Here is a 23203-nt window from a genome sequence, read left to right as displayed (position 1 = left end):
GTTGCCATGGAGTCATGGTTGTACGCCTCTCTTCAAGCAAACAACCGCATTTCCAAATGTAAGCCCTGAATTCATTACGCCTTTGCACATACCACGGAGCACCTCATACCGAAAGGGTGTTTGGGCCAGTGCGCTGATTCCTACTGTTGCTGTGCATATTTATTGAGGCAGTTTAATAAATAGGCTGAAGTAAGCGAAAATCTGCTTTTCAATTTCAATAATACTTACCCATTACCGGAAGAAGCCGACTATTGTCTGCTCACACTCAGCCGCTCGCGTAGGAATTGAACTTTCGCACCCTGCTTATAGGTGCCGTAGCTGTCGGGTGTCCCTAATTTTGACTACTTTTGAACACGCAGCTAGCCTATAACTACGCGATACTTGAGGTCATACCGCATGCATGCTTGCCAGCGCGTACTCACTCCTGGTAGGACGCCTTGGCAGACTTCGCTTCGTATTGACTAATAGCGCTTCAAAATGCGCGGGTTATGTGGCCAGTATCCGACGGTCAAGCTGGTGCGGGACAAAGTCAGTCCGCACCACATATTACGGCCAGACTGGAGCATACGAAGCTGAAGCTCGGTCGTACACAAAGCAAACGCTATGCATACGCGCTACAGTCCCATGTACCTGTGGTCTGCTATGTTGCGCAGATACCGCGGCCGCCGCCCGGTGCCGCGGCGAGTCCGCTCGCTGAGCGCGCTGCAGCTCGCTGAGGAAAACCGGGTTTGGCTAAAGCTTTTGTCGCGTCGTAGGCGCGAAAATCGGAAATAGTGGCGCTACGAGGACATCCAAAACCAAATTTGAACTGCGTGCCATTGTGACTTTGGGTAGGCGGAGCGTTAGGGGCATGCCCCGCTCCGCCGTAGCCTACGCAGTGCAAGTCATTGGAAGAAGGAGCGGGACCACCACGAAGGGTATCATAGGCGACCTATGAATGCGACCTTTAACTCCGCTTCCGCTGAACGCATTGAAGCACTTTTTATCGCGATATCAATTACATGGATACTCCAGCCGCATTTTTGCCCTCACCGTCGTCGTAATGTTCCGTACAAATTCCGAGGGCTATAAGGCGCCACCCTCGTAATACGCTGTATGTGCGAGTGAACGCACGCGAGGCAAGCCGATGATTGCGAATCAATCTGGCGCGCACGAAGGAAGAATGCGGAGGGCAAACTTCCGTCTTCCGTCTCGCGAAAGGCCGTGGGAAGGGGGTGGGGGGATGTAAGCGAGGGAGGGAGGGCGGGGGCTGTTGTGCTCCGGCAGCAACTGCGCATTTAGTGACCGGGCGCAAGGGGAACTGACGATCGCGGTTCAATCTCGCGCGCCATAGAGGCACAGCGCGCCATATGAGGCAGCGGGGAGGCACAGCGGGGAGGCATATGAGGCAGCGGGGGGGGGGGGGGGGGGGGGGTCGGCTTCGACTTCGCCAATAGGTGCGTACTTTGCACGGCCGCGCGCAGTCCTGCGTGTCGTATCTTGAAAGGGATCTGCAGACGGCTCATACCTTTGTGCGCGCTGTGCTCTCACCGCTTTTGGGGTGATTGCGATAGCCCGCACGAAGGTCACTTCGCTCACTGCTGCTGCCGCGCTTGCTCGCACGAGCGTTTTGACAGCGAGTGTGTCCACTCATCGAGTGTAACGTATTCACGTTTGCTTGTGCACGGTGACACCACGCTTGTTAATTCAGTTAGTAAGCGAATTTTCCCAAGTTTACACGGCCGATAAATCTACTATCCTTACTTGGTATAGCTGCCTACGAATTTGCTCTCGAAACCGCTGCTTCGCCTTTCAGGCGAAATTAAAACTTTTTTACTGCTAAGTATTTTTGAAACGGCGTATATTAATCCATCAGTACTCAGCGTACTTATATAAGTACAGTGCCATATCCTTCTATAAACGATTAACAAAGAATCATCCTCTGTTCCTTGGTACGCCATTCTGCTAAGAAGGGTGCCGCCAAGACGACCACATTGTAGTTTTTCGTCAGCTTCATGATGTATTTGACCTATTGATCAACAAACTTGGAGAAGTGCTCAACGTAGCAGGTGCTGCTGTGCATGCATGTTTATTTTTTGCCAAGCATGGCATGTGCTTCTCAAAGTTGAAGTTTGTGTGTAAGTTGTAGAAAAAATGGTGTAAACTGTGAATTCATGATATTTCATGCACAATGCATATTTATAGCGTCGCAAGAAAATGAATGCAGGTGTACTTTGTAAGTACGAAGGGCCTACGTGTACGCTAGGTGGGTGTGCTCGTTCTCGAAGCACATACACTTTAATTCGACAAAGTATCTTTTGCTCACTACAAAAGCTTCACGGACGGCTGCAGGCAATAAATATATTAAGTATTACATCAACACTGCTATTATTGGTCCCGCTTTCTTTCCGGCTACCGACAAAAATGGTGATGCTCTTTATTTTCTAAGTCTATAAAATAGCGAGCGGTGTTAGAGTAAGTTTTGATAAATAAAGAACCAATTAGATATCATATGAGCATTATTTAAAAAGCGATTATTTATGCAAAGTTCGATTACAAATTTAAAGCTATGTGGAAGGAAACAGAGAACAACAAAGACGATATATGTTCCTGTGTCAATCGAAATGAGATAATCATGCAATGAAAGTAGGGCCACCCACTTGGGGAACCAGACGTAGACCACATTTCTTGAAAGGTCACAAAATTATAACAAAGATGTCACCGAGCGAATCATACAACAGAACATTAAATTTAATGCAAGAACGGAGTGTCATTGGAGGAGATGCAACCAGTCTGTTGATTGTTTCAACTACCACTCAACCAAACGCTGAACACTTTACTCTTGAATGCTTGCGTTCATAGTGAAATATCACGTCTGGATCTGCACAAATAATATATTTTTATTGCACGTGCCTCTGAAAGCAACAACAAAGATTTTCCCCGTTACTTGATGAAATCATGCTACACACTTGAATAGTAAACACAAACCAGCAAAAAAATATTTCCCACTAAAATGCTAATTTTGCTATCACAAGATTATGCACTCTTGCATAAAGACACTTCAATCCAAGCCTTTCTGAATTATCAAGCTGCAAAATATAACACTTACATTTGATAAACTGCATCAGGTTTTGCTCCCATAATGGCCCAACGTACATTTTAAAGCACACCATCATTAGTGTTTGACAGAATAAAGCGCAACTCGCGAAACTTTGACAATGATGTTGCCGTGTGAAAAGATCTTCTGGTACTAAAAATCAACAAAATTGAACTGGTACATTTTTTTTAGGTCCTAATGGGTTAACTTCCACTCATTTTCTATTCTCCGTTAAAAAGTGGTTCGTGATCAGCCTAATTAAGCTAACTGCAGGGCAAAGGCCTCTCCTACATTTCTCCAACTACCCCGGTCATGTACAAATTGTGGCCATCTCGTCCCTGCAAACTTCGTAATCGCATCCGCCCACCTAACTTTCTGCCGCCCCCTGCTACGCTTCCCTTCCCTTGGGATCCAGTCCGTAACCCTTAATGACCATCGGTTATCTTCCTTCCTCATTACATGTCCTGCCCATACCCCCCCATTTCTTTTTCTTGATTTCAACTAAGATGTTATTAACTCGCGTTTGTTCCCTCACCAATCTGCTCTTTTCTTATCCCTTAACGTTACACCCATCATTCTTCTTTCCATAGTTCGTTGCGTCGTCCTCTATTTAAGTAGAACCCTTTTCGTAAGCCTCCAGGTTTCTGCCCCGTACGTGAGTGCTGGTAAAACACAGCTGTTATACACTTTTGTTTTGCTATACAAAAAGTGGTTCACGGCCCCTTTAAGGATCGAGTAAGGAATTTTAAGGATCGATCTGCCTTGTTGCGGATAACTTGTTTAGAAAATATTCGCGTCGCACAGCCTGCCTGCTGTCGTAAGGGTTGCCACACATCACCATCATCATCGTTCTATTCTTATGTCCTCAGCAGGACGAAGTCCTCTACCAGTGAGCTCCAATTATCCCTGTCTTGCACTAGCTGATTTGAACGTGCGCCTGGAAATTTCCTAATTTCAGCAATACACCTAATTTTCTACCGTCCTCTACTGCGCTTCCCTTCCTTTGGCACCCATTCTGTAACTCTAATGCCAATCGGCGACATGCCCTGCGTATTACATTACCACTCATATAAAATATTTAAAAAATAATAAGCGTCGGCGACTGATACGGCCGTATTGATGGATCTGCCCAACGTACCTGCACGAGTGCGACGAGTACGTAGAGACATCCGAACAGGGGTGTCACGTTGAACGTGCCGTATCGCAGCAAGTCAGTGGCGGTGAGGAAGATGAGCTGGCCCGGGATGACCACCAGCATCAGGATGCGCGCCACACGGCCCACCTCGGAGGCACCGGCGAACAGCACCAGCGGGTTGGCACAGCGGGATGCGTCCTCGGGTGGCAGCACGCCCAGATCCACGCGCCGGCTCAGGAACGTCGACAGTCGGCAGCAGTAGATGGCCGCCAGGTTACCGCCCACGGCTGCGAGACGTCACAACTGGCTTACTCGAGTGCGGCGTGATTCACGACGCCAGCGATCTCACGGGCGCAATATAACGATAGATAATGAGGTAGTTGGTGGTGAATGACCAAATAGTAAAGCGCAAAGGCGGTCAAGGGCGACTAAACTTTCAACGCAGGCGACACGCTCGTGTTCATTGAACTTTTCTGTGTCCTCATCTCTTCCGCGGAAGCTTTGAGGCCACATGTGTAACCGCTCTTGCTGCGTAGTGCTTGTCGCTTCCCGACTCCTTGTGGTCTAGCACGCAGTGTTTTCACAATTCGCTTCACTGGTAAACGTCCAAGCCAAGGGCTCATCGAGAAATTGGCACAAGACAGCGTAAGGGGGGAGGACATTTTTCGTAAGTGCCCACATATAGTGGAAATGTTCATTTCGGCTGCTGCGGAAGTTCTGATTGGATGGGCTAGGGTACGCCCCCAGCCGATCAGCATTTCAGGAGCAGACGAAATGAACATGTGCACAAAGTAGCTCCTGTCCCTTCAGGACAGGAGTTACCACTTCCGCCTTCAATTCTATAATGTAAGAGCCGGTTGTAGAGGCAAGAAGCCATAGCTGTTTCGGTGTCTTCATCCGCATTCATTGTAACGTTGTAGAATTGAACGTGGAGCACTTCACAAGAGGTGCTGCAGAATCGCGTCAGAGAGCTTAGCTCAAGCGTTTTCACCGGTTCTACGCCCTACGCCCTTGTCACACGAGTTGCGTCGTTCTTCCATATATCGCAGATTCGAGTGCTGACCGTTCAACAGGACGCGTGAGATTATCTGACTGATGCGCATGGCACTAGAGGTGCTTTTAAAGGGCCCCTCACCCCACCCCACAGCAAATTTTGGTTATACGGTGGCACTTGTTACGTGTCCTCAAGGATTCATTCTGCCGCAAAAAATTTTCAAATCCTCTCCCCCATTAATAGCCGAGATATAAATATTTCAATGCCGCGAACCCATGACTTCAGCAGGCGGGCTCCACTGCATAGCGAGACTCCCTCTCCACTCACCCCGTCCAGCCTCCGCAAGTGAAATTCCTTCCCTGCGTTCTCCGACACACTCCCGCTTTCTCCGGGCTATTTCTTAGAGTGTATAATACGCAATCATTTTCATAACGTCTGATTTTAGTTGATGTGCTACGAGGTAAATCATTAATGTATATTATTAAAATATTATTTATTGGATCACCCAAACGGTCTTCTCCTTTATAGGAGGTCACCTTTGTTTGAATGCAAAACGAAGAGCATTGCCTGCTTGAACATGTTCTTATTCAAGTGGCTGACAAGAGGCGAGAAGAGAGCAGAAATGTAGCGGGTCTCGGTGGGGCCGAGCGAGCGTAGTGAACAGCCGGAGGCGGAGGGTGGCATCTGGGATTGGCCCGCTTCCCCTTGCTTAGTTTGCGATGCCTGTCCGCAAATTGCGGCGGCGTGCAACGGAAGGTTTCAGATGTCACTAAAAGGACTCCTCAGCGAAGAAGTGTCCCCAGAGCGATGTAGCATACGTGCCCAATGGGCTAGACAACGTTATACTGCCAAGTAAAAATCTTTATTGTACGCAAATAAATCTGCTCTCTCCAGCAGCTTCGTGCAGCCAGTGCCAGAGTGATCGTCAGACGTCTTCCATTTAGAACAGGGCAGTCTCGGGCTTGTCAAAAACAAAAGTTCAGTTTTGTTCGGTACATTATTGGATATTTAATGCGCACGCGTACTTTGACGCGATTGAATTTTCCCGGTATTTTGATGTCGCGTGACATAAAGGCGTAGTGGGCGCAGCCAGAAGCCTTTTGACCAATAGCGGAGAACTAATGGCAAAAAAAGTGTGTGGAATTGGGAATAATTATTTTTCTTTTGTTCGGTCTAATGATGCATAATCAGTGTGCACACATCATATCACATGAAGAGTTGTCGCGGTTTGCGTGACGTCGCCTGAGAGACAGGCGAAGCGGGGGCCGCCCGAAATATTTTTTACCAATCGTGCAGGGATGATTGCATAAATGGGATAAAAACAGTTCGGAATAGCGTTAAGTTATAGCGCCCCTGTTCCAAGAATTTCTCTCGGGCAGGGCGGCTGTCAACATAAACCGGAATTTTCGCGGGACACTGATTTATCAAAGCCTATTAGTGCAAGGAACTTCAACCACTTCTGTTTTTGTCTTCTCAATCCGGCGCTTCTGCCGTGCGCGCGCATCCAAGTCGCATGCATCTCTGCGCAGGGTATTTCGACCGATGTCAAGCGAGCACGCTACAAGCTCTGTGTGCATCGCTTCTTCTACTCTTACGATGACCACGTTACTTTGTTTTGACTGACTTTATCAGCCAAGGATCCCGCTGCCGCTTCGTTTTCGGGTACGTGTAAAAAGCTCACACCGGGCTCGGTCGAATACGTCGGACGCTGTGGCACCGATCAGTAAACCTTCCTAATTAAATGAAATTCTGGGGCATTCCGTGCGAACATCACGATCTGATTATGACGCGTGCCTCATAATGAGATCAACTTTGACCACCGTGTGTTCTTTAATCTGTACCCGATGCGAGGTACACGGGCGTTTTCGCATTTCACCACATGGAAATGCGGCCGCCGGGGCCGGGATTTGATACCACGACCCCGGGCTTATCAGCGCAACGCTTTATCCGCTTGGCCTTCGCGGCGTTTACACCATGCTGCAAAAGTGGGCAGTTAAATTGCTTCCTTGGGAATGAAATGCGTTATCTACAAACCTGCAATCAATGCTTCATTAGCACAGCCAGCGAGCAGCGTTGGGTGCGGCAAAGACACGAACGTGAATCACGTGATGTCATTTTCTACGTCATAGCGACGGAAGCACCACTTTTTTCAGCAGTGGTGCTTGAGGCCAATATACATTGAGCGCGCGTTGCCAGATGGGCTACAGACTCCGATACTCATGCCTCTTGCTGTCAAGTCATTTTTAACTGCACCTTTAATCACCGATAATGCACAATCTGAACCGCAACAGTCGGCAAGGAACAGAGTGATGCCGCGTACAATCATTGCATTATAATTAGCTTTAATCAAAGACATCATCTCATGCCTTATCAGATTGCGCCAACTATCGCCCGTTGCACTCGCTGTATTCACTGCACAGATGTCTAAGCGACGAGCACTGAACTATTAATAGCGCACCGCTCGCTGCGAATTGTCTCGAAGAAGCGACCTTGTCCTCATCTGTTCCATATGTCTTTCCGCAATTTATTCTTGCTTACTTTTCTAGTGACAAACACATCCACAGTGCAAACCCGTGAAAGGGGTCTGTGCACCCATCTTGGCGCCCTTCTCAGTGGGTGGTAACTCGACAATTATGAATGGAGGGGGAAAATGGCATCCTTTCGTGGGGTTGTTTCTGCAGCAGCTCCAATTTCTTCAGATGAACCCTACTGTTGTAGAGTGTAGGGTGCGTTAGCCAGCGCCACCACTCACAGACCTTGGCGGCGGACGTGGAACATCCTTTTTTCTGCCGCAGGCGTCTCGAGAACGTGACCTTTTTGGGTGAAGTCAACCGGTCAGTAAGCCCACACATGCTACCTGAAGGCATCAATATTGCCGGATTCGAGATTCTCGTTATGTTATAAACGAGAAGAAAGGGTTTAACCAAGGGGCCCGATTTTTATTAGTCGTATTATAAGAGGCCAACAAACACTGACACCGAGGACAACATAGGGGAAATTACTTGTGCTTAATAAATGAAACAAAGAAACGATAAATTAATGGAAATGAAAGTGAATGAAAAAACAACTTGCCGCCGGTGAGGAACGATTTCACAATCTTCGCATTCCCAGGGTTTTACTAGGAACACTCCCAGGGTAATAGGACACATAAATACCCAAGAAAGTGGATGGGGAAACAGCGCCGCGGTAGCTCAATTGGTAGAGCATCGCACGCGAAATGCGAAGGTTGTGGGATCCTTCCCCACCTGCGGCAAGTTGTTTTTTCATCCACTTTGATTTCCGTTTTATCGTTTCTTTATTTCGTTCATTAGGTACAAGTAATTTCCCCTATGTCCTCGGTGTCTGTGTTTGTTGGCTTCCTATGATATGGATCGGGCCCCTCGGTTAAGCCCCTTTTGTCTCGTTTAAAGCCACATTGGAAGTAAGCGCGGACAGACTACAGACTCCGATACTCATGCCTCTTGCTGTCAAGTCATTTTTAACTGCACCTTTAATCACCGATAATGCACAATCAGAACCGCAACAGTCGGCAAGGAACAGAGTGATGCCGCGTACAGTCATTGCATTATAATTAGTTTTAATCAAAGACATCATCTCATGCCTTATCAGATTGCGCCTACTATCGCCCGTTGCACTCGCTGTATTCACTGCACAGATGTCTAAGCGACGAGCACTGAACTATTAATAGCGCACCGCTCGCTGCGAATTGTCTCGAAGAAGCGACAGTTTATATATATAATTTATATATATTATATATTATATAATATATATATATATATATATTTATATATAGTTATGTATTATATATAACTGTTATATATAATAATATATATAACAGTTTATATATATAATTGTCGTCTTCAAGGCATGGCAGATCCATGAGGGCAAAACTCTACCGCAACCTCGTTCCGCGAAGCTTCGAACTACCTTCAGAGAACGCTGGTTACAATACGTACAGCTTGCCATCATCATATGTCCATGATTAAATTCTGTGCGACCAAGCGGGAGATGCTACGAGCTTTAGCGCACTTTGACGGCAATCAGTGCTATCCCGGCGGAGGGCTCGCTATTCTCACGAAATATGAACTTTAGAAGTGGCTCCAGGCATTATATAGGGTATAAGAGAAAAGGTTACAGCAGAATGTACGCGAAGTGCCCAACAATCGTCCTTCAAATCAACAAAAATATTGCGGGAAAGGTCCGAACAGCTTTAAGACAGTGGGTAATACGACAACTGGAGAAATGGTTCGGCAAGCGTTGCGGTAGCGTATCGGGTTGCCACGTAGCGGCCCCGAGTTTCAATCTCGATTTCCTTTCTTTTTTTTTTTTGTGGCAGTTTCGTTGACATGACAGGCGATGATGAGGAAAAACTTTATTTATCCTTCTTTAAAGGGAAGGGGGCAACGCATTCGAGGGTGGGGGAGGAACTACTTTAAGCATGCCTCCTCTATCCTCTCAGCCCACTCCAGGATGGCCATCCGAAGGTCGGGCCTCGAGCTGCGCAAGGCAGCCTCCCACTGCTCCTCACTAGATAATAATTGCTTGAGGAAAGGGGGAAGGGGGTTATTAGTGCACTCCCACAGGATGTGGTTTAAGTCTGCTTTGGGAGAGACGCAGAATTTACAAGAGGGAGAAAGGTAAATGGAGGTAAATAAATGTGGTGGAGGATGTAAGGGGAGGGAAAGGTGCTAGTCTGCAGCTGTCGCCGCAGAACTTCACACCTACGCGCGGATGTATGACTGCTTTCGAGTCGCTAACGATAACTGATGAATTGGGGATTGTGAGGGCAAGAGCTATGGCCGCTTCCTCCGCCTCCTCCGAGGAAGAGCCAGGAATAGCTGCGGTCGCAGCGACCTGGCCGTGAGAGTTAATGATTGATATTGCGCAATGATTATTTCTGTTCCCATATTCGGGGGCATCAACATAGAGCACGTCTTTTGAGGTGGACAATTGTTTTTGGAGCGCCTTTGCTCGCTGCCTCCTGCGCTGTTTGTGGTGCACAGGGTGCATGTTTTTAGGAAGTGGGCGGATGCAGAGGCTCTCGTGTATGTGATGTGGAATGGTGTATTTAACTTTGATGATGGTTGTCGGAGTGATAGAAAGAGTTTGTAGAATGTGTCTACCTGTTGCGGTGTTAGAAAGTCTGCTATATTTGGATGTGAGGTGGGCTTCTGTGAGTTCAGTAAGTGCATTGAAGGTGCCAGTAAGCATGAGCCTTTCAGTGGAAGTACGTATGGGGACCCCCAGAGCGAATTTATATGTTTTGCTTAAAAGAGTGTCGATCTTATCTGATTCTGATTTAAGGAAATGTAGATATGGTGTTGCGAATGTAATCTTACTAATAGCGAAGGCCTGGACCAGGCGGAGAAGTTCGGCCTCCTTTAGTCCGTCATGTTTATTGGAGACTCGCCCTAGAAGGCGCAGGGTGTGATCTACTGTGGCGTGGAGTGTATGTAGGGTATATGTGTTGAGCCGGTTGCTTTGAATGTGTAAACCGAGCACCCGGAGCGTGTGCACTCTAGTAACAGCGATGTGGTTTAGGATGACCTGTATACTAGACATGCGTTTTTCGGCCCCCCGGTGGGATGGCAGAAGAAGTAACTCAGATTTTTGAGGGGAGCATGTGACATTCATAGCCCTCGCATGAGCCACGACGGCGTCTGCTGCGGCCTGTAGAGTGTCTTGAATCTCTCCATCGGAGCCGCCAGTTGTCCAAAGAGTGATGTCGTCGGCGTAAAGAGAAACCTTATTGCCACTAAGATCCGATAATGACAAATCAGAGGAAGCTGCACGGCCGCTGTATTGCACCATCGGGTCATTCGGATAGTAGGTTTACTGCGCGTTTTCTACACTACGTTTATTTGCGGTAATGCGCGTGTAAGAGCGGTGCAGTAAACGTACTTAAATGCGCGACCCGATGGTCCGATGCATGTGGCTACCTGGCAGCAGTGAGAACGCACGGCTTCATGCCGTCTTGCCTTGTCGGATGTAAAGGAGGGAGGGGGGTTGCTGTCACGCGAGACAAAAAAAAAACGAGAAAAAGAACGAACAAAGAACTATTTAGTGAATCGGCATCTAACCCAAGCACCCTATGCAGCAATCGGTGATCGTACCGCAGTAGTAAGAAAATGGCCGACTTGCGATTAAAGGGACACTAAAGACTACCAGAAACTGAAGTTAAAGTGGTAGAGCAATGTTCTAGAACGTCTAAGGCGTCAATATAATCGCGAACAGAGCTTTAGTAAGCGAGAAATTGAGGTAAATGCATGACACGATTTGAGACCCCCCAGCGACATTCCGGTACTAGCCCGATGACGAAAGCACTCCTCATAATTTGTGTTACTAATACTCAACTACTCGTATTAAAAATATCATTTCATTCGATTATAAGACGGAAAAAAATGCTACTTGTCTACGTCTATTCGATTCTAAGAAAAAATAACATTTTGACGTTACCCTTCAGTAATATGGGTGGTCGAAAGGTTTCGTTTTCGCTGAACTCTGCGCCGGGCACGCTTTGGAGTTTCAGTAGTTTCGTTATCGCGTCGTGCTGTGAGGGTTCTGCTGGCTCGCGAAACTTTCATTTGGAAGAAGCAGCGAGAATGCCACGTCCATGTGATGTGTTGGGAAGCCCTCGTTGCTTTCCCGCTCCGGAGAGCCGGTGTCGAGGCCGCCGTCGTAGTACGCAACGACGCCGGCAGCGCGAGCCCTCAGCAGCAGGTCGCGCTCGTCAGTGCTCAAATCGCTGGAGTTGAGCCCACCATCACGACCCATTCTGTCGTTGTCAGGGTCCGTTGCGACGAGCGTCGAAGTTTGCGTCATAGAATGAAGTACCAGCTTATGGTCGCGCGTTTCTCCTTCCGCTAGCAACCATACTCCCGCTTTCGCTCTCCTGTCGGCTCTGTCTTGGCTCTGTTTCTGGCCGTGCGTTTGCGTTTTGCGCAGAAAAGCCGTAGCGCCGTCTGCGGACGCCGTTCTACTCACCGATGGCGCAACGTCACTAAGAGACCATGATATCAGTACTCCTCGATCGGAGGGCGGGCGATTTGAACTGCGCTAGAGGTACGCGGACGCTTCATAACACATTTTCTCTTAATTAAGTCTCTCCTTGGCACGAAACAAGCGTTTCGAGGTTTCTGGGATGGTATTTCAACAGTCCACGTTGACTTAATAGTAACCTTTAGTGTCCCTTTAACTCCGTACTTGCAACATTAAGTGACTGCAACCTGTTAAGGTTTATGCTCCATGATTTGGTTTGATTTTTGCGTTTCTAAAAACCAATTCTTGTGAGCTTTATCTACGTTCTACTCTAACCTGTTGTCTATAACCTAGGGCGCATTAACGCGAAACTGTTCCAAACTTTTCTATTCCAATTTTGCAATCGGCCCTCCCCTATTGGTCAAAAACATTTTTGGACCACTCCCACTTCACCTGTAGGTCACGCGACGTCACGAAAACCGCGATAGCTCCCCATCTGATATGGTGTGTACACACTCATTACGCATGATTTGACCGAACAAAAGAAAAAATAGTTATTTCTGATTCGACGCCTTTTCGCCACCAGACCTCAGCTGGTCAAAAGCTTTCGGCCTGCATGCGCTTCACCTGTCTCTCACGCGACGTCACGAAACCGCGAAAACTCACCGCGTCAAAGTGACGTGTCAACGTTAAAGATGCATTAATATGCTGCACAAAACTGAATTTCTTTCTGAATAGCCGCAAGCTGCCCCGTTCCGAAAGGAATAAAAGATGGCGGCCGCCCATCGCTCAGGCACTGGCTCTAGCATCTGCCGGAGAGCATGGATTTATTTGCATGTAATAAAACTTTCTGCGTCGCCGTGCAACGTTTTCGAGCGCTTTCGGCACTTTCATGACCTTGTTCTGCCAACTCTTCTTCGCTGAGGATCCGTTTTAGCGTCATTCTTAAGCTTCCGTTGCATGCCGCCGCGATTTTCGACCAGCCATAGCAAGCTAAGTAAGGAAAAGCGGACCAATCACAGACTCCGGCACCACCCTCTTCATCTGGTTATGAATTTTCAGTGCAGTGGCTCGGCCCTATCGAATCCCTCTCCACTTTCGCGTGCTCCTCGCCACTTGTGAGCCAATTAGGCAAGACAAGCCGCTGAGTGTCATCATCATCATCATCATCATCATCATCATCATCATCAGCCTGGTTACGCCCACTGCAGGGCAAAGGCCTCTCCCATACTTCTCCAACAACCCCGGTCATGTACTAATTCTGGCCATGCCGTCCCTGCAAACTTCTTAATCTCATCCGCCCACCTAACTTTCTGCCGCCCCCAGCTACGCTTCCCTTCCCTTGGGATCCAGTCCGTAACCCTTAATGACCATCGGTTATCTTCCCTCCTCATTACATGTCCTGCCCATGCCCATTTCTTTTTCTTGATTTCAACTAAGATGTCATTCACTCGCATTTGTTCCCTCACCCAATCTGCTCTTTTCTTATCCCTTAACGTTACACCTATCATTCTTCTTTCCATAGCTCGTTGTGTCGTCCTCAATTTGAGTAGAACCCTTTTAGTAAGCCTCCAGGTTTCTGCCCCGTAGGTGAGTACTGGTAAGACACAGCTATTATATACTTTTCTCTTGAGGGATAATGGCAACCTGCTGTTCATGATTTGGGAATGCCTGCCAAACGCACCCCAGCCCATTCTTATTCTTCTGATTATTTCCGTCTCATGATCCGGATCCGCCGTCACTACCTGCCCTAAGTAGATGTATTGCCTTACGACTTCCAGTGCCTGGCTGCCTATTGTAAATTGCTGTTCTCTCCCGAGACTGTTAAGCATTACTTTAGTTTTCTGCAGATTAATTTTTAGACCCACTCTTCTGCTTTGCCTCTCCAGGTCAGTGAGCATGCATTGCAGTTGGTCCCCTGAGTTACTAAGCAAGGCAATATCATCAGCGAATCGCAAGTTACTAAGGTATTCTCCATTAACTATTATCCCCAATTCTTCCCAATCCAGGTCTCTGAATGCCTCCTGTAAACACGCTGTGAATAGCATTGGAGATATCGTATCTCCCTGCCTGACGCCTTTCTTTATTGGGATTTTGTTGCTTGCTTTATGGAGGACTACGGTGGCTGTGGAGCCGCTATAGATATCTTCCAGTATTTTTACAAATGGCTCATCTACACCCTGATTCCGTAATGCCTCCATGACTGCTGAGGTTTCGACTGAATCAAACGCTTTCTCGTAATCAATGAAAGCTATATATAAGGGTTGGTTATATTCTGCACATTTCTCTATCACTTGATTGATAGTGTGAATATGGTCTATTGTTGAGTAGCCTTTACGGAATCCTGCCTGGTCCTTTGGTTGACAGAAGTCTAAGGTGTTCCTGATTCTATTTGCAATTACCTTAGTAAATACTTTGTAGGCAACGGACAGTAAGCTGATCGGTCTATAATTTTTCAAGTCTTTGGCGTCCCCTTTCTTATGGATTAGGATTATGTTAGCGTTCTTCCAAGCTTCCGGTACGCTCGAGGTCATGAGGCATTGCGTATACAGGGTGGCCAGTTTCTCCAGAACAATCTGTCCACCATCCTTCAACAAATCTGCTGTTATCTGATCCTCCCCAGCTGCCTTCCCCCTTTGCATATCTCCTAAGGCTTTCTTTACTTCTTCCGGCGTTACCTTCGGGATTTCGAATTCCTCTAGACTATTTTCTCTTCCATTATCGTCGTGGGTGCCACTGGTACTGTATAAATCTCTATAGAACTCCTCAGCCACTTGAACTATCTCATCCATATTAGTAATGATATTGCCGGCTTTGTCTCTTAACGCATACATCTGATTCTTGCCAATTCCTAGTTTCTTCTTCACTGTTTTTAGGCTTCCTCCGTACCTGAGAGCATGTTCAATTCTATCCATATTATACTTCCTTATGTCAGCTGTCTTACGCTTGTTGATTAACTTCGAAAGTTCTGCCAGTTCTATTCTAGCTGTAGGGTTAGATGCTTTCATACATTGGCGTTTCTTGATGAGATCTTTCGTCTCCTGGGATAGTTTGCTGGTATCCTGCCTAACGGAGTTACCACCGACTTCCATTGTCGTTCATTGCTTCAACACTAAGGTCCTCTTCCTGAGTTAAAGCTGAATACCTGTTCTGTAGCTTGATCTGGAATTCCTCTATTTTCCCTGTTACCGCTAACTCATTGATCGGCTTCATATGTACCAGTTTCTTCCGTTCCCTCCTCAGGTCTAGGCTAATTCGAGTTCTTACCATCCTGTGGTCACTGCAGCGCACATTGCCGAGCACGTCCACATCTTGTATGATGCCAGGGTTAGCGCAGAGTATGAAGTCTATTTCATTTCTAGTCTCGCCGTTCGGGCTCCTCCACGTCCACTTTCGCCTATCCCGCTTGCGGAAGAAGGTATTCATTATCCTCATATTATTCTGTTCCGCAAACTCTACTAATAACTCTCCCCTGCTATTCCTAGTGCCTATGCCATATTCACCTACTGCCTTGTCTCCAGCCTGCTTCTTGCCTACCTTGGCATTAAAGTCGCCCATTAGTATAGTGTATTTAGTTTTCACTCTGCACTCTAAGAAAAAAGAAAGTAAAAAGTGAGTCACGGCAACTTGACTCTCTTTTTTTTTACGAAGACCCATTTTCGCGCGGGTAGAGTCACAAAACAAGAGTCAACATTTGTGTATGAGTCGTTTGACTCTTAATTGCACGCGAAGAGTCGTCGTGGAAGATACCGACTCCTCTGATATTCGAGATGAGTCTGGCGAGAGAAAGATTAAAATGCAGGAGAAGAAATACCAGATAACGTCTTCTGTTTTAGACGGGCCCTCGGGTTCCTGTCCTGGTTGTAATGCGGTGTATCATTCTTTCGTCCTTGTCATGTTCTGCAATTACATCGAACTCCAAATATCGATTTTCCTTGAACATGTTTGTTAATATCTCACACGCTTAAAGCTGGCTTCTATACTAAGGAAGACCCGGATTTGTCACACTGGATTCTACTATAAGTAAATCTAAAAAAAAGCATTGGCTACTAAAGAGAGCACTGCAACGAGATAAGTTCAGTAGGCGCACTCAACAGTGTCGATTCTAAATGTAATTGCGCTACGTAAAATTAAATTTTGAGGATTTAGGTTCCAAAATCAAGATCTTGTTATGAGGTGCACGGTAATGGAAAACTGCACATTTATTTTCAGCAGCTCGGGTTATTTAATGTGCACGGAATGCACAGTATACGCGCGTTTTCGCATTCTGCCCCCATTGGAATGCGACTGCTGCGGCTTGATTGGACCCGTGACCTCGAGCTCAGCAGCGCAACACCAAAGCCACTGGGCTACCGCAGTGCGTTGCGTCCCGCGACCAGAAACAACCATTAGCGTACGCAGCACTGCTTTTGAACCCCCTAGAAATGTAAAAACAAAAATGTAGCAGTTTTCCCCCAATGCTGCGTGAACCACTGCACGAACAACTGCACGAACCAAGCTTCGTAGTTTCATCGCCTGAATAAAGTGCAGTGAACAATCGCTTACTCCGTAAATTAGCAAACACGGGGTCACGCGCGCACGTGCAAACATGAACAGATCTCACTCAATGACCGCGACCACTCGCTGTCACAGCGTCGGCGTGATGAAGGGCGCGAACAGAGCGGACAGAACGCTTCTGCTGCCTCGTCCTTCAAAGCGTCTCCGAAACTTGAAATGGCGCTATAAAAGCGCCCTCTCCCTCCCCCCCCCCCCCCCCCCCCCCCCGCTTTGCACCCATCGGAAATTATCGCCAAGACAGAGCGAGAGTGGCGCCAGACCGGGCTAGAGCAACGGCCAGAGGAGGAGCGTGCTAAACCAGCGCCTTCTTTCCCCGGCTTGCGCGCGTTTTATCACGTGGCCACCTATAGATACTTGGACACCCATCCAGGCAGCGTGGCACTATACGTCTCGGCTCACCCTCGTACACTTCCTTTAACGCGCCCAGCCAACGGCGCAGGATGGGATCTTATCGCACTTGACTATATACTTAAGCTCACGGCAACACGGACAGGTATATTTCGGCGGTTGTGTCCATATAATTGCTATTGCAAAATTCGCAATAAACAGAAAATTTTACTAAGGAGCAACCACGCTGCTTCAGCAACCACGCTGATAGAGCGGTGAACTATAGTTCTAGAATATGTGTTGCTAAATCTCCGCCAAATGACTACGCTCGCATTTGGTCACAGCGGCACACAGTCGCAAGAACTTGTGGAGGAAATACCGTAGATCTGGCAGCTTCAGGTGCACTAGATCATTTAGTAACATGGGCGGCTTTGTAGTTCTACCTTACATCAGAGCAAACTGCACTCGACAGAAATCAAGGGCAGCCGCACCGTTATAGCTAAGCAAATTAAGGACAATTACGCCGCGTCTTCACACTTCGAGCACGCTCAAACAGCGCGATAGATATTTCAAACGCAACCACACTCGGACGAGCAAATTTTGCTTCTGCCAAGTGAACGTAGCGGGTATTTCAAGACGCGTGTTAAATTCATGGCTGTTTCATTCGTGAACATTACTTAAGTGACGTGAAATTATCAGTGAGCAAAACAGTTTTTATCTCAACGCGAGGAAACAAAACCGAAACTAGCGCAACTGTTTTGCTCAGTTGTGCAGATACAAAATGATCCAAAGCCGAAGCCGTCAATAGCATGACGCCATTTTACAGTTGCGCTGCATCACGCGCGAGTACGTTGTCGTTGAGTGGTTCTGAAATCGCTGTGTTAGGGGCGACTGCAACTAGGCGTTGCGGCAAGTTACGGTGGGAGCTTCTGTTCGTGCTGTGTGATTGCGACGAGGGGGACCGCCGCCAGCAGCAGCGTGTCGCCGATGTCGTCTTTGCCGACATCGAGCAAGTGCAGCTCGCCGGACCGCCACAAGCGCCTGAAGTGCTGCGGTTTGCACTGCATCTTTCATTGTGATATGGGAGATTGCAACGGACAGAGACGACCAGATGCATACGAACGACTACCAGCGGGCAGTGACCTGTGCCATATTTCTCTTAACGTCTAAGGTAAGCATATCAGCTTTTGTTCCGAGTTTACAAACGGCGCGTACTCGGCCCTTCCGGTATGGCTACATTTTGCTCCACGTTTCTCTTGGCAGTTCACAGACGTTTCTTAGGCATGCGTGCGCGTATGTGTGCGAAAATACTACTGGCAGACGGAAGCCTCAGGAGCGCATCTGAAATTATTGCAAAGCTGTACTGCCAGGAGAAACCCTTCTTAACGACTCTAGTGACGAGTGGCCTGTCGCGTCGAAAAATTCGTAGAATATCAAGTACTGCGTAACATGAAGTGTAGATACAATACTCGCACCAGTGTGACTTTCGCTGGCGAAGACAGGTAGTCGAAAAGACAGCTTGTGTGTTCTGAAGATTTATTAGCGCTTTAGGTATATTACGGCGAATAATAAAAGCGCTACAACGCTGTATGGCAGTGTCAGGCGATGTGGGAGCACAGATATTTTAAGAGCGGTAAAGCGGCTGGCTGCTCAAGCGAACAGACACAGCGCTTTAAAAGCGCTGAAACAGAACAAATTTTATGTGCATTTGGCTGTGCATTTGACATTAGCTCACAATCTAAGCCTATATATAATTTATTATTTTTACGTAATCTTTATTTTCACGGTTGTAAATATTTAAAAGCATGAACTTGCTGCAACGTTTATATAGTAAGTCCTACTAGGCTTACAAAACCTGGCTGTGTTATGTGGTGAAATTGTAATATTGCTACTGGATTTTTTTATATTGAGTCCGGCGTTTTATGAAAAAAAGGATCCTTTTATTTGTAGTTTTATGTTAATGCGTATATTTGCCAAGCAGCAATGAGTTCATTGCAAAGTTGTACCTTCCAGTGAGCTGCATATGAACCCAAGTTTATCCTGTCTTGGCTATTGTAATGTGCATACAACAATTTTAAGTATATACAGCTGTAGTTAGCTTAGTCGCTGCAGCATATTTTGTAAAAGTAGAAGGCCATTTATTATTTTGCTGCTTCCATGCAGAAATACCTTTTTTTCTTGTACCAAGAAATGCCGAGAGTATTGAATGAAATGAAGCGTGGTGTATTTTTCTACTGACTTAATAAAGGAAATTTCGTCTGCCGTGTATCAGAAATTAGTTTACCTTCTTGTACTAAACAATGCGTTATGTCCTCGGCTACTGCTGTTGTCCTGTGTATTTTTATAATTTTGATATGTATTTTATTTTAGGTATTCAAGAAATGGCAACAGCCAGAAGTCGCCATCTTATCCAGCACGTTATGGGTGAGACAAATTGTAGCAGGCACTTTTGCATATCTCATTAGCATATGATGCTATCTGTTGTAATTTTTGTGTCCACTTTCCTGTCTTTATGCATTTTAGTATTATTGTGCAAAGGGTAATAGTTTTACATTGAGACAGAGTAATCGCCCAATGACTGGAGAAGACAACATACACAAGCCTCCTTTGTCCGTATCTCTATATTGTGCAGTTACTCTGTCGTTATCTACCAACAAGGCCAAATTCATCATCAGCTACATTTACTAATGATCTGTTATTACAATTTCATTGACATAACATTGAAAGTACAGAGGTTGTGTACACAGGAAGACAGAGATTTGACATGATGAAGAGCCATAGAACAAGGAGCATCGCTGGAGCCAATGTTTCGACAAAGAGGAGATTTTTCTCAATATGTTGGCTCCAGTGAATTTTCTTGTTCTATCACTATTTACGGTTAAAAGAAAGCAGTATTGCTCTTGCTCAAGTATTATGCATTATGGAATAGAAATTAGCAGGGGGAAATATCAGGAATGTCAAAATTCTTGTATATTCCAACGCTAGAGCGAAAGCCAGAAAAACAAAATGTAGAGAACCACATTGTTATTTTTCACTGCCCAGTTTGGCCAGCTTCATTCAGAGCTTGCACTTTGTTGCATTAACGACCACTAGAATTCGTTAATTTAATTAGCTTGGTGATTTACTTTTGTTAAGAGATTTTGAACTTGTATTAATGCAGCTTACATGATGCATGTAAAGAAATTTACAATGACATTTTAAGGTGGCAGGCTTGCAGTTGACTAGCAGATCACTTGACGGTATGAGCTCAGGTTTCAACAGAGCTTCCATGCACAAATCAGTTGCGCATTTTTTTCATTGTTTGAATTTTCATAAACTTAAAGGGACACTACAGTGAAAAATGATTTCTTCTGCATCAGTAAATTACCGTTCTGTAACACCAAAAACACCACTCTTACAATGATAAGACGTTTGACAAGCCACGAAAAGCGCAGGAACGAAATACGGGTGGCGACGCCTACTTAAATTCCCGCACCTGGGGGCTGTGATGTCTTGGATTTTGATGGCATCTTCTAGGGCCTACTAATTATATATAGCGGTACAGGTTGACTACATTGTGTTCTAAAGGAACCAAATAATAAACATGGGCAGTTTTGGGAACCTTTATTCAGCCAACACAGCCCAAATGCGAAAACATACTTTAGAATCTCTGACGCCACGCTGACGTACCGGCACTGGGGTTTCAGCACGTAATTCAAATACTGATACTTGGACCTTCATTTTCTCATCTAATAATCAAACTACTTTTTTGAAATGACTGCCTGCAGGGTTCTCAAACAATACTTCATTAGTCCAAACTGATTTATTGTTTCACTTTAGTGTCCCTTTAAGTACCGTTTCTTTTTTGTCGGGGTTCTATTTGAGTGGTAGGACCTAACTGTTTGCCTATATTTGTATTGGTAGCCATGTTACACAGACAGCTCAATTTTTATTGTAAATCGTGACGGGGTAGAACTAAGAACATTTGTGCAAATTTGTTGCAGGTACACTCTGGCGACTCCTACCCCTGCGTCCTACCACCACCCTGTCCTGACTACGTCGACTAGGGAGTTGGGAGCCTTTGGCGGCTTCTGCCACCACCATTTCCCGACCACGTCCACTAGGGAGTTGGCAGCCTTAGTGATGATGCCAAGCAGGCTGACAGCAGACAGAAATATTCAGGTAAATACCTGTAATTAAGCGGCGTCTTTTTGAGTGAAGTGGCTTGTAACCACTCAGCAATGAAAGAAGTAACTTCGAAGCAGTTTAGACTCCCTTCTGTCTGTGCAGGGATGCTCAAGTCTATGCATTTTGTCTTGGCTGTGTGTATTAGACGAAACGCGATGCAAATTTTGAAACTACAAGAGACCAATTGTAAAATTGTTTTTTTGCGTAACACAAAAACTACTTTGATAAAGCTTTACCACTTTAAAAACAATACAGTGTACTCTCATACATGGTATTTGGCATAAATTTACTAGGGCTGCCTCAATGGTAAGTAGGCCGATAAGCGTACACCAAAACTGACTTCTTTTCCAAGTTCATCCTCCTCTCTCTGCTCTGCTGCATAATGTATCTTTCTGAAACCAGTTCTTGCACACAGCACAAGACCTAAACACATGGATTACATAAATTTACAGCTTTTGCTGTAGGTCACTTTTGTGAAAATAAAGTTAATAAGCCATTTGGTCCATTTTTAATCGGCCATAATAAAGTGAGCACTGGCTAATAAGCAGTTAAGTTTTTGGTGCAAGGCCTCTCTTTATTGTCGTTAAAAATTTGTCCCTCTTAATGAAGGAGGCAATTTTTTTGGCTATGCCATTTTATGATGCATAGTTTGGTGCGTTACACAAAATGTGACATAGTGTTTACGCCAGTAAAATTTTTTTTTTGCTTTAAGTATTGCGTGAAATTGCGATTTGTTCTATATTGCAGGGCCCCCAGTTTTCAAAAAGAAATTCCAAGTGGTCATATGCCAGGTTGGAACAGCTGGCATGGAATAGCCTACTGACACAAATAGGGAGGGTCGTGTACACTTGACTTTATGTTAAGATACTATTATTGATCTAGAAAAGACAAAATGAAGGATACCATTCTACAAGCAGCTCTTCACATTCATTTACACTTTTTCACATTTATATACCTTGAGTCTGGTGACTTGTGTCTGTTTTCATCATCTGCTATGTGCAGATGGTAAACTTCAGATTTGCCCTATGGTGCAGAATGTTTTGGTGCTTATATATTTGGATCTGTGTTTTTCAGGTTGCCTTGAAATTTTACCCAAGCCATGCCACATACTTGGGCCAGGCCTCTAGCGAACTACGTATAACCAGGCTCAACGCATCAGTGTCGAGTGAGTCCGGAGCTCAAGGAAACCTGCTGTGCAACCAGCGTGCAACACTTGGTGACCCCTCTACGTGTTTCATCTATTTCACAGCTGTACCTCAGTTTCCATCTATCCAAACAGCATCACCAGCTGTTTCTTTTCTTATCGATCACTTATCGAACCATAGATGAATGTTGGGGTGGAGTGATTTGAACAGACATTCTATTTGTCTCTTCAAATTCTTTGCAAATATTTCTATTATTATAATTCATGTTTCTTTAGTACCTAGTTTTTAATAGTTCCTTTCTCGTAGAGTTCTCACCATCAACTCCTGCTATTATAATGTATACCTTTCTTTATGCCCCGTTTCTCATAGTTCTTTTGTACTTGTGGATGTAATTGATAGGTTCTTAATTCTTGTTGTACATAAGGCTAAACTGAAAACTTACGGTATTTTTTCTTCCTTTGATAACCTACAGCACTGCAATGTGTTCAAGAAATTTAACATAACACGGGCTCTGGTGCAGGATAAATTTAAGAGCAATATAGAGTACTTATTTCAAGCACCCGTTATTTTTGAAAAACTCAAGGATATAAGAGCACAAGAAAGAAAATATTAAACTAGAGAAACATGGGTTCCCCTCATATGTCTGGTAATAATGTGACTTTTTTTCACTGCAAATATACCAGTGGTACTCACATACAAGGTTTGAGACATAAAAGCCGTGATACCCTTGGCATTTCTCAGTGCTTATTTTCCACACTGACGAATGTCAAAGGCAGCATAGGTTTCATGCACACATTGGTTGTATTACACCTTTTGAATATTGC

At 45.7% G+C, this 23203-nt stretch overlaps 1 protein-coding gene across 12 annotated transcripts in view; it reads right to left on the bottom strand.

The window, feature by feature from the left end:
• The window catches only part of LOC142584714 (solute carrier family 41 member 1-like), a 448191-nt gene that overhangs the window by 17513 nt on the left and 407475 nt on the right, over nt 1–23203 (bottom strand). For all 12 annotated transcript variants that reach the window (XM_075694932.1, XM_075694925.1, XM_075694924.1 and 9 more), the window contains one exon: nt 4215–4498. In XM_075694932.1, coding sequence (XP_075551047.1) covers nt 4215–4498 — 284 coding nt within the window. The remainder of the gene's footprint in view (nt 1–4214; nt 4499–23203) is intronic.

Source organism: Dermacentor variabilis, chromosome 6 (assembly GCF_050947875.1).
Source record: "Dermacentor variabilis isolate Ectoservices chromosome 6, ASM5094787v1, whole genome shotgun sequence".
NCBI lineage: Eukaryota > Metazoa > Arthropoda > Arachnida > Ixodida > Ixodidae > Dermacentor > Dermacentor variabilis.
The sequence above is the reverse complement of the archived record's forward strand: the minus strand, read 5'-3'. Positions and strand labels throughout refer to the sequence as shown.